The sequence below is a fragment of the Nothobranchius furzeri genome, chromosome 5 (genome assembly GCF_043380555.1).
Source record: "Nothobranchius furzeri strain GRZ-AD chromosome 5, NfurGRZ-RIMD1, whole genome shotgun sequence".
In the NCBI taxonomy this organism is placed as follows: domain Eukaryota; kingdom Metazoa; phylum Chordata; class Actinopteri; order Cyprinodontiformes; family Nothobranchiidae; genus Nothobranchius; species Nothobranchius furzeri.
Genome location: NC_091745.1, coordinates 28,733,097 through 28,751,223, shown reverse-complemented (window position 1 = coordinate 28,751,223; position 18,127 = coordinate 28,733,097). Strand labels below are relative to the sequence as shown.

The 18,127-nt window shown below is 44.3% G+C and overlaps 1 protein-coding gene across 4 annotated transcripts in view; it reads left to right on the top strand.

Annotated features, from left to right (window-relative positions):
• radil2a (Ras association and DIL domains 2a) overlaps positions 1–17,898 on the top strand; it is a 57,242-nt gene extending 39,344 nt beyond the window's left edge. For 3 of the 4 annotated variants that reach the window (XM_015974354.3, XM_070551523.1, XM_070551522.1), the window contains 8 exons: positions 71–290; positions 771–943; positions 5,057–5,201; positions 5,866–6,047; positions 6,151–6,478; positions 15,772–15,878; positions 15,954–16,093; positions 16,704–17,898. In XM_015974354.3, the coding sequence (XP_015829840.1) occupies positions 71–290; positions 771–943; positions 5,057–5,201; positions 5,866–6,047; positions 6,151–6,478; positions 15,772–15,878; positions 15,954–16,093; positions 16,704–16,806 (1,398 nt within the window). In that variant the 3' untranslated portion in view covers positions 16,807–17,898. Of the gene's footprint in view, positions 1–70; positions 291–770; positions 944–5,056; positions 5,202–5,865; positions 6,073–6,150; positions 6,479–15,771; positions 15,879–15,953; positions 16,094–16,703 lie in introns of those variants that run through there. The other variant, XM_070551525.1, reaches the window with a different exon arrangement.
• Positions 17,899–18,127: the final 229 nt, after the last annotated feature.

Genomic DNA, 18,127 nt, shown 5'->3' with positions numbered 1-18,127 from the left:
TGTTTCTGGATCTGTGACTCAGAACAGAAGCTTGTGTGTGATGGTGATGTGACCCATCTCCCCCACACAGAGTATGTACTCAGCCCTGTCCGGTCTGCTGGATGGGAATCCCTTCTCAGAGCGAGGTCAGCTACGAGTTCCAGAGGGGCTCAGCAGCATCTTGGAGGTGCTAAAGGAGGCGCTGAAGCTCCTCACCACCTTCCAGGTGCACCCAGACATCTCCTTACAGCTCTGCGCCTACCTGTTCTTCTTCATCAACGCATCGCTGTTCAACACCCTGATGGAAAGAGGTACAGGCTCAGCTGACCAATCAGCATCAACGCCAAGTTTTTACCTCATTTCCTGCTTCCTGAACACAGATACTGGTCCTTTGGTTGTTTGAGTTCTGAACATTTAGCTTCAGTGAAACTGTGTACACCTGTTAAAGTGTGTGTGATGTGTTACTTAGGTGATATTTGCATGTTGACCAAGCATCATCGTCACATCATCGGTATGTGAGCCCCAACCAGAGGCTCAAAGAAAAGTCTTCAGTTGTACAAAAACGTTTTTAATCCAAAACAAGCAGGACTTCTAATAGTTCAGATAAAAAATAAAATGGTTGAAATTATCTTTAAATAAATAAAATATTTTACTAAATTCCAGTTACCATAAATAATTATAAGTGTACAATATTTAGTACAAGAATCCAGAGTTCTAGCAGGAAGTAACGGTGAAGGTAAATATCCAGCATGTGAGATGCTTTGCTAAAAGAAGACTTCCTGTTTGTTCAGGTTCTGTGGCCGGGTTCTACCAGTGGTCCCGTGGTGTGCAGATCCGAGCCAACCTTGACATGCTGATGGACTGGAGTCAGAGCATCGGCCTGGGAGATTTAGCCTCGGAGTTCCTCCAGAAGTTCTCTGCTGCTGTCAACCTGCTGGCCACACCCAAAGAGACCCTTCTGCAGGTCAGCAGGCGCCTGTCGCTCTTTTCCTGTCTGTCTGCAGCCACAAGAGCTCGCTCACGTTTATGTCTGCTAGAGAGTTTCCTTCATTCAGAGGTGTCAGAAGGACTGCTACCTGTTGTCTTTACTGGTCAGATATCATTATTAATACATACATATCATTTTAGATCAACCTATTAATAATTCACAGTGATGGTTTAATGGTCACTCATGGGACGCACGGCTCCCGTAGGAAACAGTAACTACTTACGAATGTTTCAATGATGACATCATAGCACTGGTGCAGGTGGGGATGACATCACATCCTGTTACCTGGACTAATATTAATGCTTCAGCTGTTCAGACTTCTTTATTTCTGTTTAACAGCCTGAACAGCATTTCCAGGTTCAAAACAAATGATAACAGGTGTGTGTGTGCGTGTGTGTGTGTGTGTGTGTGTGTGTGTGTGTGTGTGTGTGTGTGTGTGTGTGTGTGTGTGTGTGTGTGTGTGTGTACAGAAACTACACGGTGTGTGTGTGTGTGTGTGTGTACAGAAACTACACGGTGTGTGTGTGTGTGTGTGTACAGAAACTACACGGTGTGTGTGTGTGTGTGTGTGTGTGTGTGTGTGTGTGTGTGTGTGTGTGTGTGTGTGTGTGTGTACAGAAACTACACGGTGTGTGTGTGTGTGTGTGTGTGTGTGTGTGTGTGTGTGTGTGTGTGTGTGTGTACAGAAACTACACGGTGTGTGTGTGTGTGTGTGTGTGTGTGTGTGTGTGTACAGAAACTACACGGTGTGTGTGTGTGTGTGTGTGTGTGTGTGTGTGTGTGTGTACAGAAACTACACGGTGTGTGTGTGTGTGTGTGTGTACAGAAACTACACGGTGTGTGTGTGTGTGTGTGTACAGAAACTACACGGTGTGTGTGTGTGTGTGTGTGTGTGTGTGTGTGTGTGTGTGTGTGTGTGTGTGTGTGTGTGTGTGTGTGTGTACAGAAACTACACGGTGTGTGTGTGTGTGTGTGTGTGTGTGTGTGTGTGTGTGTGTGTGTGTGTGTGTGTGTGTGTGTGTGTGTGTGTACAGAAACTACACGGTGTGTGTGTGTGTGTATGTACAGAAACTACACGGTGTGTGTGTGTGTGTGTACAGAAACTACACGGTGTGTGTGTGTGTGTACAGAAACTACACGGTGTGTGTGTGTGTGTGTGTGTGTGTGTGTGTGTGTGTGTGTGTGTGTGTGTGTACAGAAACTACACGGTGTGTGTGTGTGTGTACAGAAACTACACGGTGTGTGTGTGTGTGTACAGAAACTACACGGTGTGTGTGTGTGTGTGTGTGTGTGTGTGTGTGTGTGTGTGTGTGTGTGTGTACAGAAACTACACGGTGTGTGTGTGTGTGTGTGTGTGTGTGTGTGTGTGTGTGTGTGTGTGTGTGTGTACAGAAACTACACGGTGTGTGTGTGTGTGTATGTACAGAAACTACACGGTGTGTGTGTGTGTGTGTACAGAAACTACACGGTGTGTGTGTGTGTGTACAGAAACTACACGGTGTGTGTGTGTGTGTGTGTGTGTGTGTGTGTGTGTGTGTGTGTGTGTGTGTGTGTGTGTACAGAAACTACACGGTGTGTGTGTGTGTGTGTACAGAAACTACACGGTGTGTGTGTGTGTGTACAGAAACTACACGGTGTGTGTGTGTGTGTGTGTGTGTGTGTGTGTGTGTGTGTGTGTGTGTGTGTGTGTGTGTGTGTACAGAAACTACACGGTGTGTGAAAGAACAAACTGTTTATTCTGACCTAATCCCTCCTTAAGCACGTTGCTCTCTCTCAGCTACCCATCTACCGATCTTGTGTGTAACTGAGACGAGACGAGCTCCGTTGGGCTTCTTCTTAAATACTGAGACAAAAAAGAAAATGAGTAAAACGACGCGGGTATGTTGGCATGCTAGGACTCTCTCACACCCATAAACATACAAGCCTCTGTCAGGCTTTATTGCAGCTGAACATGAAGACACGCTGATGCTTTAGTGGTGGTGTTTAGCCTCTTGTTTCTATGTTCATCCTGCTTTCTGCAACCTCTCATTCATTTTAGATCAAAGCCTATAAAGACAAATGGGCTTAGGCTAATGTGTTGAGCTCGTTGTTGTGGGACTTAAAGCTCAGAGGGATTCATGTACATCAGAAGTGATTTACCTGAAGGCAGAAAAGCAGTTTACTTAGGTGCAGATGGAGGCATCAGAGGGTTCAGAATTGTTAGGAGAGAGACTTTTATTCTTATTTATTTATTGCATTTTTTCATTTCCGTGTTCTCAATTTGTAGCTTAATGTTTTTATTTAGTGTCAAAAGTTTTATTTTCAGCTTTAATCCGTGTTGGCGCTGTGCCATAAACCACATTTATGATTGGGTTTTACTCCAAAGGATCACAAAAACAAAATAGCTTGTTTAAATCACGTTCTGCTTCGTTAGAAGGATCTTATTTTGATTGGTTGGTTGGGTTGTTCAGGTGTTTAAATAAACATCTGAATGTTTGATCCTAAATAGGCCTGAAGACAAAACTTGTTTATGATAAAAGTTTATAAATCTGAAGTTATTTATTAAAAATAAACTATAAGGCTGGTGAAATGAGGACCGATCATGATGCTCTTATTTTGGTGAGCCACGCAAACGCATCCCTGGTGTGTTTTCACATGAAGAGGAGAAATAATTTACATATTCATTTACAGCGACAACACCCCACCTCCCCACCCCCGTTTTACCCCCATTATGGACCTTCTCAGCTCTTTTACCTGTATGCTTTTGTTTTACTGATGGCTTTAACTAAGCTACAGGCTCAGCAGTTCATAACGCTGCTGCTCCTCCCCCACAGGAGGTGATCACCTGCTCACTACAGCTCCTCCGACTTGTCCTGAGCGTCTGCAAAAGCAGAACGACGTCATGCTGAAGATGCACACATGCACAGTACTCCAACAGTCCGATTGGATGTGTACATGGACGTCAACTGGAATGATGATCGGACAAAACTACCTCTCTCAATCGAAATGGAATTTCATTCCAATCAGGCCGTATCGGATCAGAAAATTCCGGTTGACATGTTTACGTGAAGAATGCTGATCTGATGGGGCATTCGTTCCGATTGCTTGTGCCTACATTTGGCTGAGGTTGGGAACGTTGAAGTGGAGAGAAAATGCTCGGTTTCTCGCTGCAGCTGAATAAAGACAACGTGAGCTGGTGCTGCATCAGAGGGCTTTCCAGGCCCTCGTTTTACCCTGAGAGCTGGAGGCCTGTTTTCCATGAGTGACTCAGCATTTAAACTCCCGTTCCGGCTGCTGAAGGCTCCGTCTGGTCTCCTCACAGTGCTGCTCACTCACCAGTCGGCTGCTGGTTTTATATAGAACCCTGTTCTGGCATGAGCTCACTTTGTGGCTGCTGCAAAAGGCCCACACCCTCAGCAGGCTTCAATTTTCCATCCATAGCTCTGCGTGTAGAACTGTTGTGGTTTTCTAGTTGTAAACTGAAGCAGAGCGACGGGTTTCTGCTTGTTTAGTGAAGAGAAATCACCGACAAACATAAATCTCAGACGTAAACAGAAACACTTTAGGGTTTCTGTTGTTTCCCTGCAGAGGTGGACGTCAGGGTGGAGTCTGCTGTGAGAGCGACCCAGTGGCATTCAGCTGACGGTTCCTCCCTCCAGTCAGAATGATGTTTGTCTGATGCAGAAACACACTTCTGCTCAGTGACCCACAGGTCACTAAGAGGTCAAATGTCACTTTCCAACTTGTTGAGCTGCTGTGTGATGATAACCATTCCTGCGGAAGAGGACTCTGACAGCGGCGCTTTTCACCACGATCAAAACAAAAATAACTATCACTCAGCGCCTAAACGGCACGGGTAGTCAGGAGCCGCAGCAGCTTCAACTAGTGGTGTAAATGGAATCATCAGGGGGATTCTCCCATGAGGCAGACATGTTGATATATTTTTACACAAATGAGAGATCATCATAGACCAGAGTAGAGGAGAATCCTCTACTCTGCCTTTCTCTCAGAGTAATGAGGAGGTTGTGTGGTCTGCTCTTAAAATAAACCGTCGGTGGAGATCATGACAGGCTGAGAAAAGCCTTTCTTTGTTGTTTTGTTTTGACGCAGGCGTCCTGGACCTCTCTCAGGATGGAGTTCGCCGCTCTGAGCCCGCCCCAGCTTCACCACATGCTGAGGGAGTACAGCGCCGGTAAGGCCTGTCCCGCTGAGTGGAGTCCGTCTCCAGAGGACACAGAGGACACCCTCAGGACAGGTGAGATAGAAACCCCGTGGACAGGAAGGATTTATCAGCTACTGCGGGTTTCTGTTAAAAATGCTTTTAAAACGAGATCTTCATGTTTCAAGTGTTCACTCATTCAACAGAAACACAACAGGAGTGGAGTATCCACAGATCACGTGCACGCTGGTGGAGTCTCTGTGTGTGTAGGTTGGTTCTTCCTCAGGAGGACGTTGTTTACAGTAAACTGGAACAACCAGACTCCTGGTGGGGAAAATCAAGTTCACATTTTCAAACTTGACAGCTGGAATGTCCGACCGCACAAGACCCGGTGAACAACAGCAAGGACAGGAAGACGTTTAATGACACAATGAAATCAGATGACAGGTCCGAGTTCAGTCATGACGACAGCCAAGTCTGTTCTGTTTGGGTTCCTGTTTGAATTGGACCTGAAGCTAAAACAGAAAAACCTGTTTCTAGATGGAACTTCTTCATGAAGATGTTCTCTGACCTAAAGCTTTTCTAAGATGGCCACCACATCAGCCCTCACTCACCGAGTCATCTGATCAGGACCCAGCAGGACTTGGTGTTCTGCTCCTAATTAGCTGTAAAGCCAAAGTTAAACGATGGCGTTTGGTTAGCGAGTCATTCAGGAGTTCTGCTAACTGTAGCGGACGGTAATGTTTCTTCCTTCCTAAAGGAGACATCCTGGAGAGTTTTGACAACCACCCGCCACTCATCCTGCCCAGCAGCACCTTCCACCTGGAGCTCAGTAAACCCACCGTGGAGCCGGCTCTGTTTCAACAGCTCGCTCGTCTGCAGGACTTCGTGGGTCGGCTGCATCGCAGTGAAACTCTAGCCGGACAGGATGGAGGCAAACATGTAACGAGAACCATAACCCGACATTGTAATGAGAAGTCGGGGAATGAGATGCTTTGAAAGTTCTACTTCTGTTATTGATTAACTTTATGTTCCCCAAACCCAGGTTCCTAATGGTCTGTCGGCCCACCAGGTGGTCTCTGGGCCTTCTGCTGGCCCCTGCCCTGAGGGAGAGCAGGACCGGGCCCCTCCTGCAGAACCAGCTCAGGCCCGAGGATCTCATGGTGACCTGAGCAGCTCTGAAGCTGTGCTTACCCAGAAGCTGAAGAACCTGGAGCTTCAGAACACGCTTCCTAGACGGGCTGACACGGGCTACCACAAGAGCCTGGCTCTGGACCCGTCCTGCCTGCTCACCCCGCCCAACACCCCCCAAGGGATGGACCTCTCTGAGCTGGAAGCTGATCTACAGGAGGGCGCCCGACAGCTGAGGAAAGGTAGCACCTAAAACCATCTTGATGCGTTGTCTTCCATGGTTCGTTTAAAGTTCTTAAGGTTTCAGGTTTGGGGCTGAACTCCCTTCTAAAGTCCCGGTAGAATCTAAAGTCTGAAGAAGCAGAAGAACGTTCTCAGAAACGTGAAACTAAGACTAAACCCTGTGATAACGACCATCTGAGAGACCTGCTAACGGCATTTTTCTAATGACATACAGATCACACCTGGTTCTGGAACCATTGCTCCTTAAACCGCTTTAACAGCAGAAGCCAATAAAGAGTAAAAGGACCTGACCCTGTGGACCATCTGAGGTTCCATGTCCACATAAAGGTGTCCAGACATGAAAGAGCCCCCCTCCCTTCATGTGGAGGTCAGGAATGTGGAGTGGAAGGCTGCAGGGTGGGTTCTCCGTACAAAGGAAGGACTGCTTCCTCTCCCACCCCTATTGTTTATGGCCGCCTCCATCATGAGGTCATCTGTGGGAGTCTAAGGAAAGTCATAGTTTTTAATTGGAATCCGAACGGCCGTTGGGTCAGGTAAAGGAGCTGAAACACAGACCTTTCTGTTTCCTCCGGTCAGCGTCTGACTAGCCCGATGGCTGCTGTAATGCCCAGCTTCGTTAGAAAAAAATGTTTGTCAACTTTTATCAGAAAAGGCTGAGATATGCCAGTCGCCCCCTAGTGGTCAGTTACAGTACCCAACTGTTAGTGCAGCCAGCAGTCTAAAACCCACAGAGACTAATGTTCTAAAAACAGGTCAAAGATTCGTCACTTTGAGTTTTTTATCCTACAGGATGAAATAAAAGCTGGATAAACTCTTAACTTCCAGTTATGCGTAGACATAGGGATACTAGCAACCATGTTTGTTGCATTAGTTGAAGTTTCTAATGTTAGTCACACATTTTATTCACTGGTTTAGTTTAGGTTACATCTACAGTCTGCTGCCAGCTGTTCATTAAATTTTTTAGGTCTGTTATATTCCATCTGCTTGTTCTACTGAAGAGGCTAGTTGTAACCTGGAGCCACAGGTGTTGTAATGATGCCTCCTAGTGGCCGTCTCCGGTGTCACTCGTCTTCAAAAACAAGTTATCTTTGTAAACAGCACATAGTGGTGGTGACGTGTTTTAGGTAAAGATTTCTGTCCTCTTACAGGCTGACTAACCCTCCGCAGAAGTTCTCCACCCTGCTGATGCTGAACAAGCTAAATGAGTCGATATCTTGCTGTCTGAGCTGGTGTGGGAGGTTCTGACTGACCAGGCTTCTGTTAGCATTAGCTGTTAGCAGCAAGCAGACCTCTAACCACAGAAAGAAATGAAACTTTTTCTGAACATTTAGTCTGCAGAGATTTTAGGAGTTTGACGACTTGATGTAGATTTTAGTTGTGATTGAAACAAGCTCTAAGTCTGTCATGTGTTTCTGGTTCACCCGACCCCCATGTAGGAGTTTAAGCTGCAGGATTTAGTTGATCTTAATCAGGTGTCTTTACTCTCATTGGTTCTGGTTGTCTTTGTGTTTTTATTCAAACCAATTTGCTTAAATGCATCAAGGATTAAACAGAAACCACAACCATCTGGCCCAGTCTGTGTGCCCCTATAAGGTAATTAAGGGGTGGCACTTAAACTTTTATAAGACAATAAATAAAAAAAGAAGAAATGTAATTAGTTAGTTAGTTGGTTAGTTAGCTAAAGTCCTGACGAGTGAACTGTCTGTTGATGGTTTAGTTTAGTGACTTTTTCCTGGCTGGTTTACCATAACGAAAAAGAAATCATCTAAACTTGTTTATGTTAGAGGCTAGAATCCTGACAGAGGTGCTGATGGATTTCCAATCTGTGTCTCGTTGTTTTTGTGTCAGCACAACCTTACAGAGAGTAAAGGTAAATAACGCAGCTGAACTGTGGAGCACTTCTTGCGTTTGTTTTGTGCCGTCATCATCATCATCATCGTTGTCTCAGCACACCAAGCCATGCCTCAGCCTCCACCCCTACCTCTGTGACTGTAGTGAACTGGTATTTTGAAGTCTGGTAATCCTTTAATCTGTCCAGAGGAGCTACAGCGAGGTGGTGATGTCAGGAGAGAAAAGAGCAGCGGCCGGTCTGTCATGGGAATTCACAGCTGGGTTGGTGCGTGGAATCTTAATCGGCAGCAGCATTGTTCACGACAGGTCCTGCGTGGGGGGCAGATGGGCTACATGCTGGGAAAAAAGCGTGAGAGGAAGGGTGGAGCTGCATGGGTGAAGGGGTGAGGGGTGCTGTTTACGTGGTAAAAGACCCTCGGATGCCAGAAGAGAAGATGTTTGATTCAGTGGAGGAACACAAGATGATGTTGAAGGTGAAAAACTATTTTTCAGTAATGTTTTCCCGCTTATAATCAGTCACTCTGAGTTTTTCATGCAGGCGCAACACAAAGTAGTCTCCTACACCTATCGTGCATTAGCTTCTGGTAGAACATAGATGGTGAAACATCACTTAACATTTATGGACTCATCCATCTTGACTCACGATGAGAAGGCTGTTGTTGGTTTAGTGTCCAGGAAGCCGTAGAGGAAGTCTCAGCTAATAGAAGCTAACCGTTAGCAATAGCAACTCCACCACACAGCAGAACTCCTCCAGGCTTGTTATCTTGGAGATACAAAATCCATGTCACAAAGTAAATGGAGCCACTGGCAGAGTCACGCTGGTGTTAAGCCTGGTTTATGCTTGACGCATTTACGTTCCGCGCGGTGATGCGGCTCGCGGATGGAACGCGCTTCACAACTTCCAGCGTTTATGGTTCATGCGGCTTGTCTCTGCGATGAGCCAATATTCTCCCAAACTGTAGGGGGCAGCATGGAGCTCTACGGCATGCATCTCATAAATATTAGAACAAATTCAACTGAGCAGAAAACTAGAAAAATTAAAAGTGGGTTGTTGAACATTAGATCCATTTTTTCTAAGACTTTGACTTGATTTGTGATAATCAGATCTCTTTGCTCTCTCACAGAATCCTGGCTGCAGCAAGAGGACTATGTTAGCTTAAACGAGTCGACTCCTTCAAATTATTTAAATCATCATATTGCTCGAAGTACAGGGCGAGGAGGAGGAGTGGCAACCATTTTTCACTCGGACTTATTAATCAGTCCCTTACAGATTAATAGTTACAGTTCGTTTGAACATCTTATCCTTAGTTTTCCTAATCCAGATTGCAAAACTGTAAAACTACCCTTGTTTGTAGTTTGATATCGTCCACCAGGCCCTTACTCTGAGTTTTTGGATCAGATCTCTGATTTTTTATCTGATTTGGTGCTAAATACTGATAAGGTCATTGTAGTGGGGGATTTTAACATACATGTGGACATTGAAAATGATAGCCTCAATGTAGCCTTTAGTAATATCTTAGACTCAATTGGTTTTCCTCAAATAATACATAGCTCCACCCACTCCTGCTATCATACATTGGACCTTGTTCTGACTTATGGCATAGAATGTGAGGAAATAACGATCTTTCCACATAATCCAGTCCTCTCTGACCACTTTCTGATAACCTTTGAGTTTTTTTATAACTGAGTTCTCGGGACATGAAAGTAAATTTCACTATAGTCGGTCTCTATCTGACAACGCAGTTGCATCTTTTAAATCAACTGTTCCATCTTTACCGTCCTCAGCATCTCAGAGGAACATAGCAGAAGGCAATATTTTCAGTTCTAGCCCCTCACAAATTGATGCCTTAGTTCATCATGTTAATTCCTCTTTACGTGTGGCATTAGATGATGTTGCCCCTTTAAAAAATAAGGTAATTAGGGACAGGAAGTTGGCTCCCTGGTTTAATTCTCATTTACGAGCCTTAAAACAAAACTCTAGGAAATTGGAGAGAACATGGCGCTCTACGCACCATGAGGAGGCCTACCTATCCTGGAAAAATAGTCTTGTGCTTTATAAAAACAAGCTTCAACAAACTAGAACTGCTTATTTTTAAGCATTAATTAAGGAGAATAAGAATAATCCTAAATTTCTTTTCAGTACAGTTGCTAAACTTACACAGAATCATAGCTCTGAGCCATCTATTCCCTTAGCCCTCAGCAGCAATGACTTCATGGGATTTTTTACAAGTAAAATTAATTCTATTAGAAACAAAATCTTTAGCATCCTCCCTAATGCGATTTCTTCTTCCTCAGTAAGTGAGGCAGCATCAGAGGTGACTGTAGAACCTCATCTGTGCTTGAACCGTTTTGATCCAGTTGAGCTTTCAGAGTTATCAAAAATATTAGCTTCATTTAAACCTTCCACTTGCATTTTGGATCCAATCCCAACCAAATTATTTAAAGAAGCATTTCCTTTGGTTACTGTCCCCATTCTAGATATAATCAATCTATCCTTAGTAAATGGGTATGTACCACAAGATTTTAAGGTTGCTGTAATCAAACCTTCACGTAAGAAGCCTTCTCTGGATCCAGATGACCCAATGAATTATAGACCAATATCTAACCTTCCATTTTTATCCAAAGTCCTGGAGAAAATAGTGGCCATCCAAGTATGTGAGCATTTAAACACTAATGCTCTGTTTGAGGAATTTCAGTCTGGTTTTAGAGAGTATCACAGCACCGAAACTGCATTAGTGAGAGTTACAAATGATATTCTCATGGCCTCAGATAAGAATCTTGTGTCTGTTCTAGTCTTGTTAGATCTCAGTGCTGCCTTTGACACAGTTGATCACAATGTTCTTTTAGAAAGACTTGAACATGTTGTAGGGATCAAAGGAACAGTGTTAGGCTGGTTTAAATCCTACCTGTCTGACAGATTTCATTTTGTAAACGTACATGACAAATCTTCTTCTTACTCCAGGGTTACTTGTGGAGTACCACAGGGTTCAGTGCTTGGACCAATTCTTTTTACTATATGTATGTTCCCAATTGGTAAAATCATTAGACAGCATGGGATAAACTTCCACTGTTATGCTGACGATACTCAGCTATATTTATCCATTAACCCTGATGAACCTAATCGGTTGGGTAGATTACAGGCTTGTCTTGAGGACATAAAAAATTGGATGACTCTAAACTTTTTGCTTTTAAATCAAGACAAGATGGAAGTTCTCATCGTTGGACCAGAAATCCAGAAAAGGAAATTGCTTAGCCAATCGCCTGACCTTAATGGCATTACATTAATCTCCGAGAACAAAGTAAGGATCCTTGGTATTATCTTTGACCAGGACATGTCATTCAAATCCCAGCTTTCACAAGTTTGTAGGATTTCCTTTTTCCACCTTCGGAATATTGCTAAGATTAGAAGCATCCTTTCCAGGAGTGATGCTGAAAAACTAGTTCATGCATTTATTACATCAAGACCGGATTACTGTAATTCATTACTCTCAGGAAGTCCACAGAATGTAGTTAAAAGTCTTCAGCTTGTCCAAAATGCTGCAGCTTGAGTTCTGATGAGAATTAAAAAGAGAGATCATATCTCTCCTGTCTTAGCTTCCCTACATTGGCTACCTGTTAAATTCAGAATAGATTTTAAGATCCTTCTTCTCACATATAAAGCTCTTAATAATCAAGCTCCATCATACATCAGTGATCTGATTGTTCCATACGTTCCTAACCGAGCACTTCGCTCTCAGACTGCAGGTCTACTGGTGGTTCCCAGAATATCTAAAATTAGGATGGGAGGCAGATCTTTTAGTTATCAGGCTCCTCTCCTGTGGAACCAGCTCCCAGCTTTAGTCCGTGAGGCAGACACTTTGTCTACATTTAAGAATAGGCTTAAAACATTTTTATTTGATAGGGCCTATGGTTAAAATCTGATGTTAGCCTAAATCTGGACAAGTGGGGGAGTAGAGGGAGGTGGAGTGCACAGTCGGTAAAGACGGCTCTCCCTTGCCCTGCCTCCAGCATGCCTACATCTAAATAGGATAGATTATCCAGAGTTATCTCTGTAGTTATGCTGCTATAGGCTTACCCCGGGTTTCCACGGGAGCCGTCAGCAGCACGTTACTGCAGCAGCACGTCTAGCTGCTGCTTGGCCCTTCCCACGAGACGCGACGCAGCAGAGGAGCAGCTGTCACCGACAGGGCACGAAGTCACACGAGTGACTTCGTCAGTAAACACAACAACAAGCAGGAGAAAACTACAACATGGCTCCAAAATGTTTGTGTTTTTATATTCTGTCCGTTTTATAATCGCCAATACGGACCTGAAAAACAAAGGAGACCGCTAGCTAGGTGATAACTTCTCACGGGGCCGCACAGTTAGTAACCTTTTTTAAAGTAAAGCGACCGGAAGGCAGTACGTTCTTTATTCTGAAAATCTCGGGAGCTTCTCTCCATTTCCGCGTCCGATTTCCTGTGTTTCCTTCCCCAAAAATGTCGAACTTGACCCGTTTCAGAGGCGTCGCGCGTAGGAAATAGAACCGGCGCGTAAAGGCCGCGACATGCTGCTCCTGAGACTCGGCCGACTCGCGCTGCTGACGGCTGCTGACGGCTCCTGTGGAAAAGGTTCTGTTGACCACAGCCGTTCCTATCAGCAGCTATGACGTGCTGCTGCAGTAACGTGCTGCTGACGGCTGCTGTGGAAAGCCGGGGTTAGACTGCTGGAGGACACACTGACCACTTCTCACACTCTACTACTTTCTTCTACAGTCTGCTCTTTAACTGTATTATTTCCTGCTATTTCAGCTGTTAACTTTTTTTTCTCTCTAAGTGTTTTTCTCCCCAGAAGAAGCGACAATGACGTTCTGCTGAGCTGTGGTGTGCTAGTCGATGGAGGGGGCCATCGACTAGCACACTGCTGCTAACCACTAAAACATTCTCCTTCTCCTGATAATAACTTTTTGGTTTCCTTGACGTTGGATGTGCTACTACTAGTTTGCCCGTTTAATTATAGATCCACTAGGATAAATACAATAAAGTTTATCTCTCACCAAATAGAATATTTACTAAGAAATCATAATTTAACTGTAGACACATTACTTGTCCGTGTGTGTGTGTGTGTGTGTGTGTGTGTGTGTGTGTGTGTGTGTGTGTGTGTGTGTGTGTGTGTGTGTGTGTGTGCTCTGTCTTCTCCATCCCCAGTGAGTCGTGGAGGATGGCTGCTTATACTGAGCCAGGATTCTCTGGAGGTTTCTTCCTGTTAAAAGGGAGTTTTCTTCTCCACTGTCGCTTTATGCTTGCTTAGTACGAGGATTGCTGTAAAGTCACTGACACTAGTCAGTGACTTGATGCAATTTGCTGGGTTCCTTATATAGGAAACATTATTTCTGATTGGCTTAATGAACTGAGAATTGGAATGTTTATTATGTGAAGTGCCTTGAGACGACTCTTGTCGTGATTTGGCGCTATATAAATAAACTTGAATTGAATTGAATTGAATTGAATTGAAATCCAACACTACACCATAGTAGAAGTAGAAATGACTGTTTACAACATGGCATTTCCGCATTTTTAACAGCGTCCTCGTCTTTTCCGACAGTGCGAGCTATTTCTCTCCAAGAATTATTAACAACATGTTGATCACGGTGATCTCTGAGAGCTGAATCATACAAATGTCTGTATTTACGAACCTCTGCCATACTAGTTCTTGCCAGTCCGCCATGTTTTTCCACGTCCGACCGTCCGCGTGGTTAGAAAATTTCCTACGTGCGCTTTGCGGAAATTTTGGGCCATGGAGGGGCGTGGTTGTTAAAATGACGCAACTTTTCCGCGCGGAGCCGTGCGGACCTCACGGATGCGTCAAGTATAAACCAACCTTTAGCCAATCAGAGGTGAGATGTCCAAGTATCAGGAAGTAAGACTCCAAATCCTGTCATTTGAAGCTCTCCTCTGATCTGGTAATCTTCTAGATCCCGAAGCACGCGCTCTAGGGCTTTTTGTACCCAGAGTATGACTTCTAAGGCATTGATTCCTACTAGAGACCGCTGCAAATCAAGTAAAACCTTTTTTTGCTGATAACCTGTATAGATACTGTATAGTGAGGGGGTGGCGTCTATCACTGCCTCAGTGCCGGTCTCTCGGTCCGCCAGGAGACGCCTCTTTTAGAAGCGTTTTCCTGACAGGAAGTGTGGATGAAATAAGTCTCCACCCACGCCTTGACTCCCACTTTAAATGAGTGAACCACACCTTTAGGTGGAAGGAGACAAAGCCCCTAGTGCTCCACCCCCTTTATGGAAACCAATGATTAAAATATTAAAATCTGTCTCAGATCCTGTTTCCAGGTGTTGACTCCTGCAGATCCACACAGTTCTCACCTTGCTGCTGGATGATTAGATATTTGGGTTTAGCAGGAATCAGTTATTAGATGATTAAAAACACCCGATTGGTGCAGATGAGGGGAGGGGTTAAACTGGATCACTTGGTCTAAGGTAATGATGTACAAAGATGCTCTCTCTTTCATTTTTTTAGACAAATGCAAGAGAACCACTTCATTTCGTTTTATTTTTTAAAGGAATACTTTGCAAATTTTGTATATTTTTAAATCATTTTCTTGAGCCAGTAAGTGCTAAGATAACCCTGTACAGGGTTAACGAATGACCACAAATCCCTCGTCGCCCCCTTGGCCAGAATACTGCATTTGCAACTTCAGACTGGTGGGTTGCTCTGTTGGGACTGAGAAAAATTGAGCTGACATGCATTAGATCGTGAACACGGCTGACTCCTTTAGACACTGAGGAAGGCTGAGAGACATTTCAGCTGTTAGAAGGTGTTAAAAAGACGAACACACAGCGAGTTTTGTTTTTGGTTCTACTAAACGGACACTAGGGGGTGCTAAAAGCAAGCGAAAACTGCCCAGTTCCCCTTTAATCTCCACAATATATTTATAGCTATACTATCTTAACGTTGTTCAGAGGGATGAACTTGTTTTGCCATTGTAGTTTAAATAGTGTTACAATTGGATAAAAGTCTTAAACACTGTCAAAAATTACATAGAAAATAACCTTTAAAGGAATCGTCTCTGGTACCAGCTGCCTGCTGGTTTGATACTTGATCCCAGTCAGGGTGAATATAAGACTCACATTTCCTTCCTTTCTTTATTTAACCAGGCAAGAAAAACTTATTAAGAGCAAATTTCTTATTTACCCTGGCATAATTTCTTTATGTCTTCCTTCTAAAACAACATGTTTAGGGCTCTGAGTTATTCAGGTTGGACTTAAAGTAACTCATACTGACTTTATCTGGTAGATGCTATTGAGGTATGTGACCTAAACATGGACAGAGTAGAGACCCATTCATGTTGATGCTGTTCTAATATCCGTCTATGGTAGTGCTATGTCCAGTATTAACCTAATTGTATCTATCTGGTCTCTGATCTGATGTGTTTTCTGTTTGTTCAGCCAGTGAGAGCAGGACAGGAAGTGTGGACGAAGACAAAGAGGAAGTGTTCACAGTAGAGATCCATCGAGGACCACACGGTCTCGGACTGGCTCTAGTAGATGGAATGGTGTGACAGCTTCGAGCTTTCATTCCTCTCGTTCCTCATCTTGCCCCAGGTCTGAGCATGTTTTTGTTTGTTCAGAGAACTCCTCTGCAGATGTATGGCATCTACGTGAAGTCCGTGGTTCCAGACTCCCCGGCTGCTCGGTGTCAGAAACTCAGAACTGGGGACCGAATTCTGGCTGTGAACGGAGTCAGCCTGGTCGGGATGGAGTACAACGTGTAGGTCCTCACATCTTTAGATCACAATTTTTGCTTTTCCCATCTTTTTATATTCTTTAGTCATGTTTTTATTTTATTTATTTTCTTTAAATGTTTTGGTCTTGAGATAACGATGTGTTCGTCGCCAGTATTAATCACCGTTATCGCACATCGCATCGTACAGCCCTAGTACAAATACAGCTCACTGCTCCCCAGAGGAGTCATTTCTCCTCAAGTACCCATAAAGTGTTTATTATAATAATAATAATTAAACGTAAGGTTGCAGGTTCGAGCCCCACTCAGTCTGTCGCTGTCGTTGTGTCCTTGGGTAAGACACTTATCCCACCTTGCCTGCTGGTGGTGGTCGGAGGGACCGGTGGCGCCAGTGCTCGGCAGCCTCGCCTCTGTCAGGGCGCCCCAGGGCAGCTGTAGCTACGTTGTAGCTCATCCCCACCAGTGTGTGAATGTGTGTGTGAATGGGTGAATGACTGATTGTGTTGTAAAGCGCCTTGGGGGGTTCCAGGTCTCTAGAAGGCGCTATATCAAATACAGGCCATTATTATTATTTTTATTATTATTATTATTATTATTATTATTATTATCTCACAGCTTGTCTTGTTTGGTTCTGCAGTGGTAGAGAGCTGATTCGATCATCGGGTGACTCTCTCAGGCTGTTGGTCGCCAAGATGGACATGAAAGCGGGCAGCGAGATGTCATCTACAACCAAGTGCTGAAGTCGTGCTGGTGGATGACCAGGAAGTGGAATACTGGAGGAATATTTCACCCAGGACCAAAGAAAACCACCTTCCTGCTCGTCACTTTGGCTTTCTGAGGATCTGACCCCCCTCTGAGACTAAACCAGACAGGAGGCGTTCTGCTGCCAGACATAGGAAACGGTTTTACGTGCTGCCTCTGTAAAAACATCAGAGAACCAGCCCCTTCTGGCTCCAGCTGCAATCACCTACAGACTCTTTCATTTACTGTTCCGTAAAACAAAAGTGGAACTACGTTCCACCAAGCGTTGTTTTATTCACCAGTTATAAAGCTTTAAAGGATATTCCTGCCTCTTAAGTGCAGAAACAGCATTATTTAATCTGTTCTTAGCGGTTTTAAAAACAAGCAAAACCAAAAACAGTTGGTCGTTTACAGAGCATTACTAATGTCAACATGTAAAATGTTGATTTATCTCACTGCAGGAGCTTTGTCTGACTGGTCCCAGAACAGCTGTTTCCTGTTTCTCCAGATCTGATCAAATGTTTCAGCTAAATGGTCTGGTGTGTTGGTGTGTTTCTGCTTCAGAGTCTACGGCCAAACAACCATCAGAGGTTAAAGTTTCTTTCACAGGAAACACAACAAACAGCTTTGAAATAAATCTGGTTTAAAGTCACAAAAATCTGTAGCTAGTTGTGATTGCTTGTTTTGTTTCAATACCAAAGAAAGTTTGCATGTTCGGTTCTTGAGTTGGAGGAACCCAGAGCCTTATCTGGAACCAGAGAAGAGCCACACCTCTAGAAGTAAATGTTTGGGTTTTCATGTTAGTGACGACCGCAGCCTGCTATCAAAACACGGGTGCTCAGCAGTGCTGCTGGTCTGAAACACGTCACGCTGTGTCAGCTGTTCATGACACTAATGTAGCAGTTAAATATATTAAATCTGCTCTGAAAGGTTTTCTGTCAGCTGATCTGGAAGCAGCTGATGAATAAAACATGAGCTGGCAACTTTAAGGAGCTGCTGGGAGTTTTTGTAAACTGTTGAAGTTTGAATGTTTTGTAATATTTATATTGTTCAGCATGTTGGAGTTGAATAAATCTCACTTTGACTTTGAAGCCTTGACTGCTGGCTGTCCTCCCTCTGTTCCCTCAGCCTTCGGTTCTGGTGCAGTGGTCCCAGGAACCACACAGAGGGTCCAGTAGGGTAGTAGTCCTGTTGTCTGGTTGTCCAGGCTCTCCAGAATCCTCATGATCAATGTGACTTTAATGAGCAAAACCAGAACCCGATCTGGTCTCAAGGTGCTGAGAGAAACTTTCTGCTGCCCTCTGCCTCTTCCAGTGTTGC